The sequence below is a fragment of the Anomalospiza imberbis genome, chromosome 5 (assembly GCF_031753505.1).
Source record: "Anomalospiza imberbis isolate Cuckoo-Finch-1a 21T00152 chromosome 5, ASM3175350v1, whole genome shotgun sequence".
NCBI classification, from domain to species: Eukaryota; Metazoa; Chordata; class Aves; order Passeriformes; family Viduidae; genus Anomalospiza; species Anomalospiza imberbis.
In genome coordinates, this window is record NC_089685.1 from 63,026,620 (window position 1) to 63,047,993 (window position 21,374).

A 21,374-nucleotide genomic window follows, 5' to 3' on the forward strand; every position below is an offset into this window, starting at 1 on the left:
GGACCCTGCCAGGAAGATTGTGATTCTCATCAAAGTTTCTGTGTCATCTATGCCATTAAATCCTGTGATGGTAAAAAGGGGCCTTTCATCAGAAAAAGAGCAGTTTATTGCATATCAAACAGAAATCTTATGTGGAAATCACAGGCTCTTGTGCAGCTCTGCTGAACCTTGTTTTCAATTACCAGATGGGAGACTAGACCTTGAAGTAAGTACAAGAAGAATACAACAGGTAGTTTGTTCACAGATTATACTTGGATATATCCATGGAAAGTGATAAACTATGTATTTTAAGTATCTAATGTAAAACTCCATTCTGTCTTTCAGTCTCGTAACTAAAATATAGGGGTCTATATTCAGAAGTAATCAACGTAGGGCATGCCAGAGGATAATCAGTTCTACGAGTATCTGAATCCAGTGCTTCATATTGTCTTGTAGTGTAGATATACCTGGAACCACATCTTGGTCAGATTTTTACATGCTTTTAAAGTAGGGGAAAAAAAAGCTGGAAAGGAATAATCATCATTCAACTCATGGTAGGGTTACAGAGAAAACCAGAAGTAGTTCTTGGAAATAGTTTCAGGTGACCATTTGTTCTGAGATTGCAGACCTTGATATTAGAAGCAGCCTTTCACATCTAAGGTTACTATGAAATAGTAATTGATAAGCCCCCTCTTCCTTTCTCCTAGGAGTTTAATTAGACAAGTAAACCCTCGTATTTCTGTATTATCTAACCTCTAAGCATCTTAGCGTGCACATAACATTTTTATAAGGCTTAGTATTTGTTTATGCAACTAGACAAACAGCAGTTCTGTAACTCTGCATTTAAAGTGAAGTCACTAAAGACAGTTTGCTCTGAGTACCTGAACTAAATCAAAAAGAACCTTGGCAGCAGATCCAAGAATAGTAGTTACTGGAATATGTTAATGTTACATTTGGTCTAAGATACTAGAACGATTTGGAAAACAACCAAATTCACTAGATCATAAGCTCTCAAGGAATTTGGTTTTGAATACACCAGAAGAGTTCCAGGCTTGTACAATTTCAAACACTTCAATAGGAGTTAGATTTGTAATTTATCCACACTATTTATTCTGTTTTGCTACCTGTTTTGTTCTTTGTCATTAAGCTCCATCTCAGGTATTGTCTGTACATAGTATAATGTCCTGCCCTTTTCAGTACAACACAAAATTTAACAAGTATCATTTTTAAAAAGTAATTAGAGATGTGCTGCCAGTTACTTTGCTTTCTCTCAGGATATGGCCATGCTAAAATAGTCCAACATTGAATACAGATTCCTTCCCTTTGTATGTTAACTGAAGGACACAGAGAGGCACATTAAGAGTTTAAAAAAATTTAACAACTACACAAAGAGAGTAATTTTTAGGCGATACTGAAGCAGCTTCTTATTTCTCTGGTGAAAACCAGTATGAGTAGATCAGACAAAGTGGATGCTTGGAACTACAGATGCTACAGCCACATCAGTGAGTAGCAGTTTGTTGACCTGACTTAATTTCAAATACAGAAAACAGAGACAGACCAGCAAACTGCAGAGGCCTCTACTTTGGTGCAGGTGGGATCCTCCTGCTCTGCTTTGGACTGGCTTCTCTGTCTGTAGCACTCTCATGCTTTTGGGCTGTTTGTGTGGTTGTGGTAGTCAGAGCTGTACCCTGTTTCATTACAAACCAGTGGTTACTGCTGTCCTGGACCTCATGGAACCTATTGTGTGGCTTCCTTTGGGCTGGACACCCCACAGCAGCAGGCCCAGGGTCCCACCAGAAAGCAGGGCTCTCCTTATCATCAGTTATATTTGTCTCCAGAGAGCTTGTTTCCAGCTTCAAAGGCTATTACTTTACTTCCATGAGCTATGAGCCTCTTGCCTCTGCATGGGAATGCAGGAGAAAACACGTTCTCCTTGTATAATAATATTACATAATAAGCTTAGGTGGCATGGCGTGGCAGTTTATTGTCTCCTCTCCTTAAGATGAGCACAGGGATCTACATTAGAGGTAGCAGCTGTAGTGGCAGCCAGCTCGAACCAGTGGCAGTCACATCTCCACTGCTCAAAAGTCTCCAAGACAGAGAGAGAAAATCCTCATTGACCATCAGCTGCTTCCTCACTATATCCTTGGTTTCTTATGGTCCAACCACACATCTTGTTGATCTTGTTGGTCCTTTCACTGGAACTGCTGGCACAGCAGCTGCAGCTTCCATTTCTGTGTCAGATGATACAGCTGCAGGTAGACTGGTGTTTATGAGCTTCTATTAGAACTGCTACTGCATCACAAGAATCCACTGCACCAACAACATGGCTAGCATTGCTGGTTTTCTGTTTAATGAGGATTTCTGAATTCGAGTGTGCTTTTTTTTTTTTTTTTTTTAATTTCTCTTTTCTCTTACAGCTTTACTAAGTTGCTTTCTGTTAGACCCAGAATCAAAGAAACAAACCACCTGCTTTCTTTCCAAAATGAAACACCAATGCCTTTCATACCGTTTAGAAAACTGATTCCTCCCCCTCATATTTTTGCTATGTTGTTCTTTTAAGTAAAAATACTGTTTCCTGAAGAATATACCTCTAGCTTTCTTTCCTCAGGCACATGTATTTAAGTGCTGTTATCAGTGGCTCTGCCACAGCCTTGAGAAGTCTGAAGTACACTTTTCAGTGAAGTAAACTGTTTGGAAGGACTGCAGGCAGGTAGAGAAATGCCAAATTCACTCTAGGAAGGCTGTGTGCATTAGCTTCAAATAATTAGGATCTCCTTTGACAGAGCAGTAATATTCATTTGTCACAATTTCAAAGCAGAGGAACTGTGATAATGAACTTTATCCCATACATTTTTATTTGCTCCTTGTGAATTGCTCAAGCCTCACTTACTGGAGAATTTGAGCCCAAGAGAGACTGAACTCCTCTCCAGAGCTTTAAGAAATGTTTTGAACAAATCTGACCAAAAGTGCAAGGTTTCAATGGCAGTAGGAAGTTTTAAAAATGGTAACAATTTTTTTGCAAAAAGTAGTTACTGCTTCTGTAACTGGAAGCACTTTTTACCCCTAGAAGTGGATTTAGGTGCATCTTTTACTCACTTGCTGAGATGAGGAGTGGTCTTCCAATACAAAATAAATGGCATTACTGTGTATGTCAGAGGTAGCTGATTAAAACAAAATGTTGGCTTTTATCTCATGTAAGCTAGAAATCAGGGCAAATCTTCATGTGAAAGAAGTCAAGGGATTTACAGGAGAAGGGATGTGTCACGGTAGGGCGAGTTCTTCAACCAAAGGTGGGGGTGTTATCACCCCTGCTGTTCAGAAGAATTTTCTCAATGAAAAAATTAAAGCTGACATAAGTTCTGAATGACTGGTGATTTTTATGGCTTACAGAACATTGTAACATTCTTTAAGCTAATACATAGGATAAGACTGTTGACTTAGAGGAACCTCAGAGAGAATTCAAAGCCTCAAGAGCTCCATTTAGATGGAGTTCCAAGTTAGGAAGAAAAAGCAGAGAGGGAAAAAGGAAAGAAGAATTGCATTCTTGCCAAGGAAGAGCATGCTGCTTGGAGTTATTGTGGGAACATCTTTTGAGCCTGGAGAGAAGATGAAATATTAAGATATTAAACATCAGCTCTTAAGTAGGTGCACTTACCAAGCAGAATATGGGTAATTTGTTCCTTCGGGTAACAGTAGCAAAATCAATTGTAACTAACAAGATAAGAACACTTTTCTAGTTACATCTTATTTTTTACTTAATTGTTAATAAATATTTCTACTTCTAGTGTTAAGATGTCTTGCTGGAGCAAGCACGCAACTTTTGTCCTTAAGCTTCCCTAGTGTTAAGGGTGAACTCAGCAGAGTTTGACAAATAAGCTGTAAACTTCTATAGTAGTAATGATTCTAGGTGGTGTGTGGACTCTGTCTTAAATGACATTAATTTCGGGATGTCAGCCCTTGAGAAGTTTTGTCTGCCAAGCAGTGAATCCCTAGGAAATTCCTCTTTGCAGATTTACTCTTTACTTTTCTAAGAAGGAAGAAAAAACAGGGGAAAAAATTAGTTACCTTCTAAATGATGACAAGAAAATTAAAGCCACTGAATTACCAAAATAACAAGCAATAGGACAAGATAAAGTTGACCTCAAATTGCACCAAAGGGGGTTTCAGTTGGATATTAGGAAAAATTTCTTCATCAAAAAGGCTGTCAAGCAATGGAACACCACCCAGGGAAGTGGTTGACTCACACTCCCAGGGGATATTTAAGGGCTGTGTAGATGTGGCATTTAGGGACATGGCTTAGTGGTGGCTAGGGTACTGCTGAGAAAATGGTTGGTTTCAATGAACTTAAAGTTGTATTTTTCAACCTGAACGATTCAATGGTTCTTTAAAATAACCTTGTAGTTGAAATCCTAGAATTTTTTTGTTTGTTTGTTTGGGTTTTTTTGTAGATAGGAAGAATATCAAGAAAATCAGAAATAAACACAGAAGGGATTTGGTAGAGGAGCACCCAGTTATGTGCGTGGGCACACACACACACACACTTTTTTCCTTAAAAATACAAGTATATAGAAAGGGAGCAGACTTCAGTGAACTGGCAAAGAAACTTAAACTGAGAAGCATCTGCCTGTTACGTGTTGATTGTGACAATCACTTAAACCGTACCTAAGCAGAATTTAAAACTGAAGAGGAGCTGTCTTTGAAAATAATAGACTTCCTTAATGGTAGCTCTTTTATGATTCACACCTGCTCATTTGAAAGTGTAAAAACACCTAGATTTTTACAGAGATTGAGAGGGATTATGTGCTCTGGGGAGTTGTCCCTCACTTTTTTCCTCATTTGCAACATTTCTTTAAAGATGCTTGTGGCATGGGATGCTTATCTCTGATGAAAAGTCTGTTCCATCAGGCCAGCACCCCTGGAGGCAGCCAGAGGCTGTCTGGATCTTTGGAGTCAGGTTATTGTCTTATCTCTGCATTGTTGTCTGCCGGTTTTATTCTCCCAATAGCAATGAAAGCCACACAAGAATGTGAGTCATGATTTCCTGTAGCTCTGCCACCCATCATAACACTAGTAAGAAGGACTAGCTAGGTAGGGAGTTCTCAGTTTGAATTGCAATTACTCCGCTTAAAGCAGTAGTAATGCTGTTTAATGAGGTTAAAGGGTCTGGAAGTAATTCTCTGAAGTACAAAAGGTAATGGGCCACAGATTAGCCCTCTCAGGGTTTCCCTTGTGGGTGCTGACCTAGGAGAAGACAAACACTGTCTCCTTGAGAGTGGACTCGGCAGACTCCTGGCTAGAGGAGCCTTGGTCACTTGCCACGATACTATTTCCTAGTTTCTAGTGAAATATAAACATTGTGATGATTATAGGAAACCTATTTTTATTAAATACTGTAATATATTTAAAATTATCATAGTTACTGTTCAGGTAACACTGTCACGCAATGATCATCCTCCCAAAAAGGAGATTTTCATGTAATACATATATGTAGATGGCAAAGCAACCTTCTAAAAGTTATTAAGACATACAACATAATATTTGCTGTGACCTTGAAGAAATACTTTTCTTTTTTGTTCCTCCTTTCACTTTCAGGCTGGTTTTACCAAAACTCCAATTTCCTAACCAAGTTTTTTAATGCCTCTCAGCACTTTGGAAACTGCTTTAACTGATGTAAGTTCCACACCTAGGTAAGCGCACATTATCACAGACAGCTGAGAGTGATTGCATAAACAAATTACCACATTTTTAACATTCATACAAGCTTATGATCAAAATAGTCAGAAGCATACTTTGCATGTGCAGTTCAGCATTTTCATACTTCCATGATTTTATTTCCAAGCCAAACTGCCTTCAAAAAAGCAAAGCACATATTTATCACTGAGAATTAACTACATACTGAACTTGCAGATTCAACACAAAGTTGCTTTTGATTTGCCACAGCATTAAAAATAACATATGAAAAATTACATATGAAAAACGATTTTTCATACATGAGTAATTTAAATAGACAAATGAAGTTCTTTAAAACTATTTTCTTTCCACCTCACGTTGGATTTTCAGAAGACATGACATGAAGTTTTTTGAGCATATTAAAACAAGCAGCAATAGAAGTAATGATTTTAAGAATAGAGTGGACACTACATACCCAAAATGCTTGTGAAGACAAGCTACATTTTCTGTATAACAGTTCTATTTCAGATGTCATTTTTCTGACCTTAAAAGAATTACCCCTGACATTGGTAAGTAATAGTACAGTACTCTTATCTGAACACTTCCTCACTGTTTTAAGAGTCTGAGTTATTCTTAGTGTCATGCTGCTTTCTAGTCTTCCACTGGACTTGGCATTTTACAAATCTGAAAACGTCTTGCCTCGAATGCCTGTGAAGTGGGAGTGAGGCAAGTCATGCTCAGAGGTGGTGCAAGGGGAGGAAGTGAGAAGTGGGAAACAGCAGTACTTAAGCAGTAGTCTGGTAGTCCAGTAAGGCCCATCACATTAATGGGAGACAGGAAGGGAAAACACTCAGTAGGGAACGAGAATGTGCAGAATGAAAAGTGGACACAGTGATAAAACCTGCCTGAGAACAACTGGCTAAACTGAGTGTGGAGTCTTGTAAAGCTTGCCTCAGAAATTACTTTGTTGTGACCAGAAAATAGCTCATCTGCCTTTAAATGGTGGGGGAAACCACCACAATTTTATATAGACAGCTTCTCAGTTTGTTCAGTAATGACTAAGTTCAGCACATGTGGCATCATGAATAAATCAGACAAAAGTAAGACTGAACTGGTAGAATGAAAACAATAACGATAATCATCAGCATGGAAATATACCAGGTAGCTTATGACTCGGTTTATCAGGTTTTGTAATTTAATTTTTGTAACATTTTCTTAGAGACAGCTTTCATACACAGATTCATGAAACACAATGACATCATGTGATATGAGTTACTTTACCAGCTCTGCAAAATAGGATACTGAATTTTGTCATATAATGGCTCTCCATATAATGGCCTCACCCATTAATGTAAGGCAAGAAAAAGAGTACAAGTAGCTTTAGAGTAGACATGCATAGTGATCCCATCATGCTTAAGAAGGACAAAATCATCCAAGGAAATTGTAGCTGTTACAATGAGCAATGCAGCTGTTGGAATTGGAGCATGGTTCTTTACTACATGATGTAAACAATGTCAACATTATTACATGTGTTCTTAAAATGTTACCTTTTATAATTCTGCACTGTTGTGTGTGTTTTTTTCACAGAACTGACCATATAGAAGTTGCTTATAGTGATCGAGGTGGAGTCTAAGGCTCATTACTCATCTCCAGTTAAGGACCAGCTTAAAGTGTGGTTTAAGGACTGCAAAAAACTCAATGCAATTCCTAGGTTCATGGAACAGCATACATAGTATCCCACTTTTATTTTGAATCAGCTGTATCTGAGAATCACTACCAACTATGAGACAGCATATTTCCTGTTCAAACAACTGGAGTCCCATGGTCTTGAAGGTCTATCATAAAAACATATTAAAGACCATTATTTATTTTACTGCATTGTTTTAAATTCTTCTAAAGAATTACTAAGAATAATACAATGTGAAACAACTAAGCACAATTCAAGCATGTAAGCATGAATTGAAACAGAAGTTCTCTTTTTATTTGAAGAATACACTGTGTCACTGTGTCTTCTCAAAAGTCACAGCTCTTACTAAATATAGACATTACTTTTATTTTTAAATCTATAAATAGATGCTAGTGTAATTCATCAATGAAGCAAGACCTATAAGGAATTTAGGAGCTGTCCCTTGCCCAGAGATGTGAAATGCTTGCTTTATTTGTTCCAAATGAAAGCTTAAACTCTACAAAGTCAAAGATAACCTTTTAGTGTGTGGCTAAATGTGACTGCAGGACCAAAAAAAGAGTTGTTACAAATGATGCAAAAGGACTTGAGCAACTGGATTCTTATTAGCATCTTCAGCATCTCTGGGATGCTGAAAGGCTCATTTAATAAAAAATGAATGGGAAGTATCTCCTATGACATGGATCTTTTATTAGTTTAGCTGAATGTAACAGTGCTGCATTTCCTCCAAGTGCAATGCTTACATTTCTGATGTCATATACCTAATTTAAAAGAATAGCATAATGCCATATCTGAAAGGTACATGTTAAATAAATTGAGAATGATAAATGATGAAAAGCAGCCATCAGTCATCACTAACAATGTCTTGGGGATCCTGGAAGTATGGAGGATCCAAAATAGCCCTTGATGACCCAGATATAGCTGTAAAACTGTGCTAATAAATAGCTACAGAGAAACAAACTAGTAATTAGTCGGGATAAGTAGTCATGCAGAGTGATCCGCATAAGCTGGAAAATGGAGCCAATTTGAACAAAGTATATTTTTGTAGAACAAAAGGTACTCTGTCTCTTCCAAAGGATAGACTATATTCTGGAAAATACCAATTCTGGAAAAATCTTAGATATCATGTCCCAGCCAAGAACCAGTTTAATGCAAGGTTCCCCCATGATAATATGGCAAAAAGGGTGAATGCAGTCTTTGAGTACCCATGCAGAAGAACAGCAAGCAGCACTATGGAGAAGCATATTCCAGTGTTACATACAGAGATAAATTATGCCCAGTGCAAAGCAGCCATGTTTTCAAAAAAAAAAAAAAATCTGTTGGCAAACCAACTGCCAGTGTTCCAGCCAGCAAAACACCTTTACAGGGGAAGCTGTCTTTCATACAAACAAGAACTGACTTGCTGCACTCTAACAGATGAAAAAAAAAAATCTCCAAAGAAAACCACAAAAAACCAAACCGAAGAATGCTGGGCTTTAATGGTTAACAGCAATGATGAACATTGGAAGAACTGAATATTAGAAAACAAGGCTAAACAAGTTGAATTTAGAATCAAGGTACAATTTCTAAAAAAGCAAATATGATTTAACCATTTGAATAAATTTCAAAATAAAACTATGGATTTTTCATTATCCATCTTCAAATTAACACTCAAGTTTTTCTGGCAAATATTTTATGGTGAGTCAAGTTAGTTATTGGATTCAACACTGGTGAAATCTACCATTTTGCACTACATAGTGTCAGGCCAGCTTATCTATCAGTTGATTAATGACTTGATTTTAATGTTACTGGTAACACTTTCATGCAATTGTCTACTTATTCAATCACCATGCCATAGACTGGAAGGGAAGAGGGAAATTTGGAAATGAAACTTCAAAAAGAGTGAGTGAAAGTTACTTCTGGAGATAATACAGAGGAAAAATGGTCAAAGAGTAAACCAGTGGGCAAAATCTAGATGTTTTCTTCAATGTATGTATAGCTCCCATATAGTGAAGCTACAGGTAGCAACAGCCATATAGATAATTGTTTACTTTGTGTCTGACTACCTAATAGCCAAGTTCCTCATTCATGCTCAGACAGCTTTCTTATGAAGATCTATGAGCCAGCTTCCAACTGAGGGAACCACATAAACCTAAATGCCTGCTACAGTCCAGAGCTATAACGTGACATGACTTTTCTTTCACAGTGAACTTGTCGCCTTAAGTTTAATTCACTTCAATGTTACTGTCATAGCTGTTGTTCAGGTATTAAGAAGTTTAATTCAAGGTTGACTTTCTTATCCATCAGGAATGGGTCAGCACTCAGCTGAAAGCAGTTACACGCCGTTTGGGGTTTGGCTTTCTCTACTAGTCACTATTAATGCTATGATTGCTAGCACAGTAGCTTCTGTGCATTATCTGTAGCTTATTTTTCCAGAATCAGATGCTTATTCAGAGTATAAGAAATAACTCTAATTTCCATATTCTTCCTTGAAATTATAATGATGCAGCAATTTCTTTCTGCTTTAGTCTTCCTTTCATTACATTATCTGAAATGCCACTGTTTCAATTTTACATTCACTTACTCCCGACCCAATAAATTTATCCATTTCCCTGACTCTGCACATGCATTCTTCAGTGCCTGCTTGCTCAGTAGGTCATCTGCCTTCACTCCCAGCCATCCTATTTAGAGTACTTTGACTCCTTAAATTTCCACAGTTCAGGGAAATATGGAAATGGACAGGGATAAAATTTTATCTATTCTTTACTACCTTTCATTTCTGTATCAGCTAAGGCAACTTCTCATCTCTGAGATGAATATGACCTTAGATTAAACAATGGAACACACATTCTAGATGTATTTCTAAGGTAAAATAAACACCAGTATTTCAGTATTCTTCTTGTTCTGCATTTTAATAGTACCTTTATATCTGTTCTATTATCAAGACCTAAATGCTAAGACAGTATGTAAAATGCCTTATTTCATCACTACTCAAGGCAAAGCCCTGCAGTCCCCCGTTTTATCTTAAATGATAAAAGCTTTATTGCCAGTCAATAAAATGCACTGTGCTAAACCCCGTGTTATTTAGCATATCGAATATGATATTATGCTACAGTAAATAAAGGTGAGTTTAAAAAAAAACTTCTTCCCTTCTGCATTAAAACTTCTTGTCACAGACATGAGAAGTTAAAATTGGTCCCCAAGCCCTGATGCTGCAAAGCCATCACACTTATTTCAGAAGATTCAACCAACATGTAAAATGGTCTGTAATGGATTTGGATGCTCTTCAGCTCTCCTGCAGGTTAAGCTTCAATAAAGGGAGTAATTAGATGAATTTAACATCTGCTACAAAGCCACCAACATGATTTTTTGAAGCTTTGTACCAAGATTCATAATTGTATTCCCAATCTGTTTCCAATTTAATTAAACTGAGATGGAAAAGAAAATTGCTGTTCATGAGTGAAGTGTTTTGTAACTACTTTCAGTGAAAATACTGTTCCTTTCACACCTCTTTTGAATGAGTGTAACATTGCCCCTGCTGAAAGGCTTATTGTTGCTAGTGTGATGGATCAGTTTCTAGATTTAAATGCAAGTAACCACAACTATCAGTGTACTTCTAGACACCTGAACAATAATATCCACATTTTTTGCTTAAAGCAGTATAACCAGACACATTATCTGGCAGAAAGGTGTGCATGTTCCACATACACCCAGCTGCCTTAGTTTCAACAAACTACTATAAGATCAGGACCAAAACCATTGGCTTGCCTTTGACTGATTAATGAACATGCACTTAACAATCAGCCACAAACCTGCCCTCTTCCACAGCAAAATAAATATACTATTTCAACTTCTGCAGTATGAAGCAACACAGACCATTCAGACATTCAACTGTGGATTCAAATAAGAGCTTTAATCAATGCACAGACAGTAGAGAATATGGTATTCTGAATTCCCCTCAAAAGATAAAAAAATACTTCTTAAGTATTTTACAAATTTATAAAATGTAGTTTTCTTTTACAAATAATATACAAATGTTTTTTACTATCAAATGTATAAGACATTTTTATGTTACAACTGTTGCCTTCTCCTAGTATTATGTATTCCCTGAACAGTTCTCCTTAAAAAAACAGGACAGTATAATAAATCCAAGAGTATATTGAATATATTGCTCACAACAGTGGTAAATGCTGAAGAAAATAATTCAAAAGATCTTTTTATCCATCAGATTGCTAAAGTTCTCATGTGAACTACATTAACATGAATAAATGTTCTGAGTGTTAAATTTCAAAGTGAGATTGAACAATACCGTCAGTCAAATAAGTCTCCATGCACTGAAAAAGATGATGAGAGAAAACAATCCTTACAGACAAAAAAAAAAAAAACCCAAATTACGGTATTGGTAATTGAAATTCATTCAGAAAAGTATACTCCTCAGAATATTGTTTGTATTTTACCCCAGATAGGTAATCTCTAAAAGTCCTAAAGAAGAGAGACTTTTCACAAGGACATGTAGTGACAGGACAAGAGGGAATGGTTTCAAACTGAGATAATGTTTAGCTTAGGTATCAGGAAGAAATTCTTTACTGTGAGGGTGATGAGGCACTGGAACAAGTTACCCAGAGCAGTTGTAGATGGTCCAGCCCTTGAACTGTTCAAGGCCAGGTTGGATAAAGCATTAAGGAACCTGAGCAGCTCTGGGGAAAAAAAAAAAAGCTGTCTGAAAGCTGTACCTGCCCATGGCAGGTTGGAACTAGGTGATCTTTAATGTCCCTTCCAACCCAAGCCATTTTATGATCATATGATTCTATGTTAAGCCTTTTGTATTATCTGATACCCTAGTAGTGCCTGGCAGTACCGCTGTCACCATCTCCATTTGCCACATTCCATCACTTGCTGAAGTAGGTTTGTCTGAGTCATGTAACAAATGATTCTTCTGCAGAGGCCAAAAGGCTTGCTGGAAAAAAATCCCCACCATGCAGTTCAGTAACTTTTGTGGAGGAATCTGGGGAACAATTTGAGGAGCACCTTGATTTTGTAGACAGTTGAAACTACTATTAAAAAAATCTTTGAGGAATAGAGTGGTGCAACAGAAAAAGTACCAATAAAGTTTTAATTTAAAAAAGAAACCAAAAAAAACCCCAAAAAACCAATTTGCTGTATGTTTTGAATCTCACTGCAGGACATTCTTACTCAGCTGGGTCAACCTGCTTGAATGCCTAAAGTCCTGCAAGGAAGGAGTCCTGCAAGGATCAGGATAAACCAAGACCCTTGTCTCGCAGCCAGACATACAGTAGCAACTGACCTGGTTCATTCTGTGACATTGACTCAAACAGGGACTTTGTTCTCCTTGGCCCACTTTTTCATGACGCGAACAATGTACTCTACTTGAGAATTACCAGTGCTCTTCAGAAGGTGCAGTACTTCCCGCAGCGTCTCTCTACAAAGGTGAAAAGCAAAGATTTAAGTGAGGGTTAGACCCAATTGATACAATAAACTGCTCACATCAAACTATTTCACAAAACATGGGTCCTCTGATACAGAGAGGTCCATTCATCTGCAGTGCTTGAATAGATTAAAATGCACACTAGATGTGATCCCAGAGACAAAAAAAGCAACCAATGAAAATGTCTTGTATACAATTGTAAATAAATGTTAGGTTAAAAAATAAAATCACCAAAATGTAATTAGTTTAGTGTGTGCATATGTGAGAATTTATACATATACCCTCAATCTTGCAAAATTGTTCCCCAGAACAAACCAAACTTCAAAAAAAAATCTTCAGTGTTATTTGCTAGTCTTTAGTAGGCAACATCTAGCTTAATGCTGCCAAAGCACTTTGCACATAAAAAAAATATACATAAACAACAAGGAAATCAACACTCCTAATAGAATGAACCTATTATTATTAAACATATATAAATCCTGCTGCAGTTTGCCAGTTAGTTTACAGTAAGAACTTAATTTCATATTTTGAAAAACAGGCAAGTTATGTGTATTTTACTGCATCTGCTGCTGACTGCTAAAAGGACACTTGAAAGGTACAGTAGTTAGTGAGACTATTCCAGCAGAGAAGTGAATAGAAGGAAGGTATAGAAGCCAAGATACACACCTACCAGTCATCTAGGAAAGAGCAACTTTGGCCAGAAGACAATGGCCATCTGGCATCACAGCAGTATATTCACAAGGGAGCAGTTCTTAAATACAGCTTCACTACTCTCTCTCATTCCCCCATCCAGTGAAATGGGCCGAAAACAAAATTATCAGTAACACAAATGATCTCCTTTAAGCTTTCATCAAATAAGTACATTTGTGTGACACAGTCAATGTCTTCAGAAGGCAAATTTTAATGAAAGCACAGTCTCATCTACTCTTTTTAGAAAAATCATGTCCTTCCTACAGTGTTGAGTAAATGTTTCCTTAGTTCTGTTCTATGCATTTTAAAATGTCATGTGATAGTTTTCCATTCTTACACCATCAACATGAAATGATGTTGTTTTCCCCCAGCTCATGAACATACTACTACACTTATAACCTAGCTTTTCCTAGTGATGATAACTAAAGTATTTTGGTAGTCCACAGCACTTGCTCATAAATTATTCTCTACCATATATTCTATAACTGTTGGTGTGGAAGATACACTTCCAGCTGAAAATTTCATATGGAGCTTCTGGATGGAGTGTCTATTCTCTGAAAGGCCAATAAAAGATTGGAAGATGATATGTAGTCCTAAGGCTGAGATTATGATTCTGGCTTACAGCTAGCTGAAAATAGGAAAAGAGCAAAATAAATTCAGATGCAACACAGAATACTCACTTTGCTTCTCGGCCAGCTAAGATCATTTGAAATACACCCACACAAGCACCTCTCTTGCCTTCCCAGTATTCAGGATTATTGTCCAGTCTCTCCAGAACATCAAAGGCTTTGGCTGAATAGTAAAATTGACGCATCTGCACAGAAAGTGAAACATTATTCCTGACCACCTTTCAGAAGGGGATTAAAAACACTGAGCCAAGTTTTCTGAAATCAGCAGTAAGCTGTAGAAGCAATGTGCATTTTCCTGTTTTTCTGCAGGCAGCAAGTGACACAGAACAGGGACACTGCAGTTAGAGAAATGGGGAACAGGTGGTATTACAACATCTTTTTTTGAGGTGCCCTTATCTAGTGTCATACCAACTATACCAAAACCCTTGACAGAATATCAACCACCAACTAGTCCGGACATTTGAAAATGAAACCACATTTCCTCGTGTAGACATGGCCACGTATTTGTTTTTCTTCTGGGTTTAACTTAATCTTTTTTCTTTGCTGTTACAATACAGTACAAAAGAAGATTCAGTGATTCTATAATCCAAAATTTTCCTTAGCATAGGAAAATCCAGTGTGTACCCTATCTTTTCTGCCTTAGGTTCTCTACTTGTAACTGGGAACCAGGAGCAAGTTGCTTGGCAACAGTCAATACAAAAGGAGTGACCATATTAACTGTGGCTTTTGAAGTCAGCATAGCACATCTCATGTGGGCTGTATGAGCGCTCTCCAGTTGAGCAAGCCTGAAGGGCAATGTTGTTTGTCACTAGCATCTTCCCATGAGAGATCACAAAAGGAAGAATGAGCATAACCTCCTGTCCTTTGGTAGCTGGAAGCCTGCAGAGAAAAAAGTGCAGGCTGTGGGAGCTACATTTGGAAACCTTAGTCAGAGATACACTGGTACTACAGGATGAGTAATAATTCTCTTTTCTTCACATAAATGTTGACTTTAACCCCTGGTGACTGGCAAACACTTAAATGTATGGGAATAAAGATAGTATGAACACTATCAGATGTGTCAGCTAAAAAGAAAAATTAGAATACTGATCTATCCAAATTAGTATCTGATCTAGTTCCACTAAGCAGGTACAATTTTAATGTTCTCTTTTTATCCTTCTATCTCCTTCTATATAAATCTAGGAAATGCTTCACCCCAAGTCATGTGCTGCTCCCCATACGGACAAGATGGACTATTGCATAAAAAGCATCAAGAAATTAGCATGAAATCCTGCGTGGCAACTTCCTCACTGAACCATTTCTATCAGCACAGTAATGAGGCATCCCACCTACACCACCTCTCAGGACACTGCTGACCTTGTTCCATTCATGCTCATTCTGTTTTCTGTCGAGCAAAGCCTAATGCAACTGCCCTCCTAAGTTACATCTCTGCTGCTGTCTGTGGAACTCCAATATAATGTAATGTTTCAGAAACAACTGAAAAATGCCACGTAAAATCAAACAACATGGATCTTTCCATTTAGTTCAAGAGGTAAAATGGCTCCTAGTGTAGAAAGACAGATTATATTACTAAAGTAACAATTTTGGAGCAGTCATTTATGGCCATATGTAGACACATAATTAGGCTGAAAAATTTAGTTACATAAATGCAGCTTTTAAGAGCTCTACATAAATTCAAAATGTGGACCTACTTCTCCTCCTCAAGACAAGAAACTTTTGAAAAGAATTTAGACAAAGCAATCAAATTATTTAAGTGAGACTTTAAATGATCTAGAGAGAGATTTTACATGAGGTCTGATTTTCAATCTTCTTTTACAAATTGCATCTATGGGAAACACCAGAGGCATAGTCACTTGCTTGAGCAACTAGACTTTTAGGGTGAGATGGTAGCTGCGTACTTGAAAGACGTACAAGGGATAATTCTTTCAGTTTAGAATACTGCTTTTGAGATCACAAGGAGTTATCTCCCATAACAAACTTTAAGGAAAACATAATACTGTCCTGAAAAAAAAAAAAAAAGCATGAGGCATCTTGCTGAATCTATGCTAGATTTTTTTTTTCCTTTAAAGTTTTTTGTCCTTTATACCCATAATGAATCCCTAGTAGGAGAAGCAACTGTTATCATTATTGATAGCTCAAGCATGCAGTAATTTACCAACATTTTAATCAATGAGTTCTCTACCAAGAAGGCCTGCAGGTCTTTATGATACTGACTAATACTGACTAATCCTTGCCAACTCATCCACATTATTGGACATCCTGCCATTATAAAAGAAAATTCATTAGTGATGACAATGATAAAAAGTATCCAAAAAAAACCTGTTGGTACAATCACTGAATTAACACGTCATAAACCAAGCGCTAAAGAGAAAACTCACTTTGTAACAATCATTTGCAATGAGCTGCAATAGGTTAAAGGAGTCCCCTGATGTTTCCATCTTCAGATAGAGCTTCCAGGCTAGCTGTGGTTTCTTATTCATAATATCTGTAATAACAAAAAAAAGCTGGAATTGTGAAAAGAATATGCTATGCACATTATTCAGTGGCAGGTGGAACAGATATTCCTGTATTTCTTTGTTTAATGTAAATGCCTCAGCATGAGCATGAGGCTGGGAAGGGGAACTTGTCCTTATCTTTGGCCTTACTAGTGATAACAGCCAATTCAGCAGAGAATACCAGTGTCAAAAGGACAAAGGACTCAGTGTCAAAAGTGTTTACATCTTAATTTATATTGATAAACAATAAACAGATAAGCAATAAGAAAAACTCTCATGATTTCAGATGTGATTAAAGAACAGAATGGAAAGCATCAGAGAAGTTTTTTATGCAGGACAATGAACTATGGCAATCCATTTATATGGTATGATTTAGGATTATGTGTTCTTATACACAAAAAAAAAATTGAATTGGCACCAAACTGAGGTCTTTAATATTTGGTGCCCATATCAGTCCAAACATTCAATTCCCATGATTCATAACCAATCAAAAGGAGAGGGCAGAGGTTGAAGCCCCTCCAAGCATAACAAAACTTGTCATTACTAGAAAAAAATGTTTCTAAATTCTTGAGATCCTGTGCTGGTTTTGTGTATATGACTAGAATTTTTCATTGGTCTTTAACTTTAAACATCACTGGTATACACAGTTAGAAATAAATGAATCTGAATCTTCTATCTCAATGAGTAGAAATTCTACTAGGGTGTTTAAACACAAAGGTTCTATTTCTTGGTGATAAGAAGCCATTCTCTTGAATCTGTGGTTGGTATTCATAATTCCAGGTTCATTCAAACACTGGGAGAAAAGAAAATTAAAGTAAGTTTTCCTTTCTTTTTCAAGCCTTAACAGCTGCTCTGAGAGTATCTGGCTATTCACATAAGGATCACTCTTGTGCTTTTTCAAAAGAGGGACTGTTTAGCTTGTTATATCTGTGTCCACTGTGTCTATACTTATATTGCAAGTAGAATGGGTGGTAATCAACAATAAACACGTAACACCAAATCACAGAATTTAAAGACTCTTCTCATTTAGGAAGCAGCAAGACATCAAATTGGATTTATCTCTCATCAGTTCCACATACCATATACAGTGGTAAACAGCCAGTTCTCAATTTCCAACACCAATCTACCTACAGCAGTGCAGTTCTGTGCTAACCCAATGTTTTTTGACCTTCTCTTAAAGAAGAATTTGGTATAAATATACTATAATGCTAAAAAAAATACATTCTGTTATGCAAAAGGGTGCATCTCTGGTACTTTTTGCCCCTTGGAAATATTTCAGCATTGAATGGCTTACTACTCAATCCCTAGTTGTACTCTGACATTAATGTATTATAATGTGATCTGTTAGTAATTTGCATACTTGACACAAAGAGATAACTATATTCATCATTCCCATAAAAATTCAAATGAAACATTCATATATAAAACACTCAAACACAATCTGGTACTGCAGCTTAATTAAAAAGGAAATAAACTGGCACATCCTAAAACAGAGTCATAGATAGGCATCCCTATGTGTGATGTGCCTGTCTGGAAAGATCATGTTAGGAGATGTTTACTCCATCTGCAGTATGGCGTAACATCCCAAAGCGTACATATTTACATTTCAGGTATAACTGCTGAAAATGGTCTGATAAGAAAACATTTTCGTATTGAGGCACTGTAAGGAAAATGAATTAGCCTAGGGAGTCTCAGACTTGAGTCCTTAGAAAAGCCCACTTCTATACTATTTTGTATGTGGCACTGCAGCTATCTGTGTACTAAGGTGTACTCTGCAGTGTTTTAAAAACTGGTAAATAAAAGTAAATAAGATTTGCCATAGAATATTAAACACAGCAAAAGTTTCCTGGATTCAAGGAAATTCAAGGAAAGGACTCTTCTAAGAGTTTTTGGAAGAAAAACACATGCTGGAGATTATAAGAATATCCCTCAGGCACAGGAGTTTTGACAACATGTAGAGTAACACGGTAGGAAGAAAAATACTGTGTACGCTTGCCTGATTCCTCTCTTCCCTAGACATCTGACAGTGGCTAACCTTGAAGGCAGACAGACCCTTGAGCCAGACCCAGTATGAATGCTTCTATTTTGTGTTTTACTCTGAACATTTTAGAGTTGTAATTCAGTCTTTTAAGACAGAAAGTCTTCACTCAAGCAATTGAGTCGACAATTGAGAAGAAAAAGGGTCACTGGTCAGGACAAAGCTGCATTGACAGTACTATAACAGCATTGCACTGAAGCAGTAATTGCTTATAAAAGACAGAGGTATGAAAGGTGCCATAACCACCCACACTATAACTAGTGCAATCAGCTTTTCACTTTCATAGTCCTAAAACCACCTACAACATTAAATTCAATTAGGAGAGTGGATTGCCAAGACTGACGCAAGAGAGGAGGATCTGTATTCTGCAATGCTGAAAGTAAAGTGACTCACAGCAGCGAGCCAGCCAGCTAAGGTAAACAAAATCACTTTTTATCTTCTCACTCTGGATCAAAAGGAACACCTGCAGGAAGGAGGAAAATAAAAGATTATACACGCATGTACTTTTAGACAAACAGAAGGCAAACCTTCCTCATTTCAACACACAGATAAGGTTTAAGTCACACAAACAACTGCTCATGAGAAGAGTATGGGTATGCAATTGCAGTGTAGGGGGCATCCCTCTGTGTGGAGTAGGTGGAGGATTCTTGACACAGTGCCCTGTTTGTCAAGGGACTTGTGCAGCTTCAGAACACCAAGCTGTGCAGAGGGTGCGGCCTGCCCTGAACAAACGCCAGTGGGCGGCCATGCAACACAAACAGCACAAAGGAACACTGGGCCTGTGGGAAAAGCTATTTGGAATGCGTTTGTTTAGAAAGCAATGCAAGCAATTGTATTAGCATCTTCTTGAAATACTACAAGTTTCATATATAGATGAGACTTTCCTTCCATCCATGTCAGATCATTCCAGGTCTGCAATAAGCCATTTCTAACCATTTTGGATTCAGTAAGATTTTCAGGCAAAGCATCCATCTTTTGTACCTTACTGTACAAATACAGGTTTGTTACATTCTGCATAAAAAGGGATGTGTGGGGGAAGTTATAAATTTTAAAATGTACTCTGGCTTTGCTCAAAGAAAAAAAAAGCTATTTACGCCTCTCTCAAGTGTATTTGTAACTATGCTGGATGCTACTGGCAAAAATCAAAATACCTTTATAGGAATAGATGCATGTACTGGAACAGTGAGTTACACAAATTACTGACATTTGTATTGCTTAAACATTGCTGATCCCCTAATTTAGAGGGGGAGGAGAAGGAGTAATAGGGAAGAAATAAAAAGAAAGCAGCATTATCACTGTAAGTAGCACTTTATCATATGTTTTATTTTATTATGTCCAGAGAGGTATGCTTTTAAATAACTTAGTAAGAGCTATATGTAGGTGTTTTACAAGTTTATGAGACACTGGGGAAGACTGAGCTTTATATGGAACTGTCATCACAACCCAAGATCAAACATGAGGCCAGATGAATCAATGTAATTATATAATTCTGGTATTTAAATGCATCACCTATATAACACAAGTTTCTATAGAACAGCTTCTAAAAACATAAGAGGAAAAATGTAGATTAACAGGAGTTTACAACTTTGTGTTTCTTGTGTTTCTTTGTTACCTGCTGTTAGTTGCTGCTAAAACTTACTTTATAGCATTATAATTTTTATGGAGTTTCAGGCATCAGCACAGCCTGCTAGCATAGTTTTGAAAGATTTTCATGAGGCTATGTGAATTGAAAGCTTGTTGAATTGAAATATATATATCCATCTTCCTTACAATCTTGGATATTTTTCTTAAAGAAAGATGCAATTTCGGGTCACAGAAATGAAGGGGTGAGGGTGCTGGATGGGAGGGTAGGGATGAGGGGGGAGAGACAAGTTGTAAAGCCAAGGGGGCTCTATTGTTGACAAACCTGGATAGTTAAAAAGTTAGAAAGACTGGAATAACAAAATAAAACAAAACATAAACCCCAAACCAACCTAACCTATATGATTCACTTTAGACTATGTGGTGTGGGATTTTTTTTCTGTGGCTTCTTTTCTGGTCTTGTGGAAAATGCTGCTTCCACCTTCATAATAGCTATTTGCTTTTGCATATTTTAGTTGTAATTAAGTTTCTGCTGCACAGACATAAAGTTCTGGGTGTAGAAGTTAATCTCTTCCAGCTGCATGTGAATGCTGCTGAATAAGATAGTGAGCACTTCCTCTTTTCCTCCCACATATCCCAGAGGAAGATTTTTTTTTAAAACACAAATTTCTAGGGACACCTAGAAGCTCTTAACTATTCAGTGTCTTTTACTTAGCATGCCCCACTCAGTCTGAACAAAAAGAGTGCCTGGGATGCCAGACAAAGCTTAGAAAATCTGATTAAGAGGCCATTCTTTGATCAATTAGAGGTAGCTGCAAGCACTCTTGTGATGCACCACAAGCAGCATGACTCCCTGTATACCTCACATTACAAGATTAGCAAGATAATCTTTTCTAAATAGTGCTCACTGAGAGTTTCAGTTCCCCTAAGAAGGGGAATAAGATGTTCCACAGAACCTGCTTATTTTCAAACAACATGAAGATCTGGGTGAAGAAAAGGAAGGAAAGAGGGGAATATGGGGGAAATGTTTCCATTGCTTTTTTTTTCAAAGAAAATAAATACATACCTCTTCAGCTTCACTAAAATTGCCCATTGCAGCTTTGGCTTGGGCATAGTTGAAGTTAAAAGTGTCATTGTTGTAGAAGTAACTCTGAAAAATATGGACAAACCCCAAATAAAT

At 37.3% G+C, this 21,374-nt stretch overlaps 1 protein-coding gene and 1 long non-coding RNA gene across 9 annotated transcripts in view; one reads left to right on the forward strand and one right to left on the reverse strand.

The window, feature by feature from the left end:
* Positions 1 to 1,842: 1,842 nt before the first annotated feature.
* The window catches only part of IFT56 (intraflagellar transport 56), a 56,766-nt gene continuing 37,234 nt past the window's right edge, over positions 1,843 to 21,374 (reverse strand). For 2 of the 8 annotated variants that reach the window (XM_068191476.1, XM_068191480.1), the window contains 5 exons: positions 21,261 to 21,344; positions 19,007 to 19,076; positions 16,459 to 16,565; positions 14,132 to 14,265; positions 12,401 to 12,755 (listed from right to left, as the gene is read on the reverse strand). In XM_068191476.1, the coding sequence (XP_068047577.1) occupies positions 12,644 to 12,755; positions 14,132 to 14,265; positions 16,459 to 16,565; positions 19,007 to 19,076; positions 21,261 to 21,344 (507 nt within the window). In that variant the 3' untranslated portion in view covers positions 12,401 to 12,643. Of the gene's footprint in view, positions 2,214 to 3,394; positions 3,579 to 3,817; positions 4,010 to 11,537; positions 12,756 to 14,131; positions 14,266 to 16,458; positions 16,566 to 19,006; positions 19,077 to 21,260; positions 21,345 to 21,374 lie in introns of those variants that run through there. The other 6 variants (XM_068191475.1, XM_068191474.1, XM_068191473.1 and 3 more) reach the window with 6 other exon arrangements.
* Positions 3,493 to 8,799, forward strand: LOC137474686 (uncharacterized). Its single transcript, XR_010999452.1, has 2 exons — positions 3,493 to 3,623; positions 4,838 to 8,799. It is a non-coding gene; the product is annotated as an uncharacterized lncRNA (long non-coding RNA).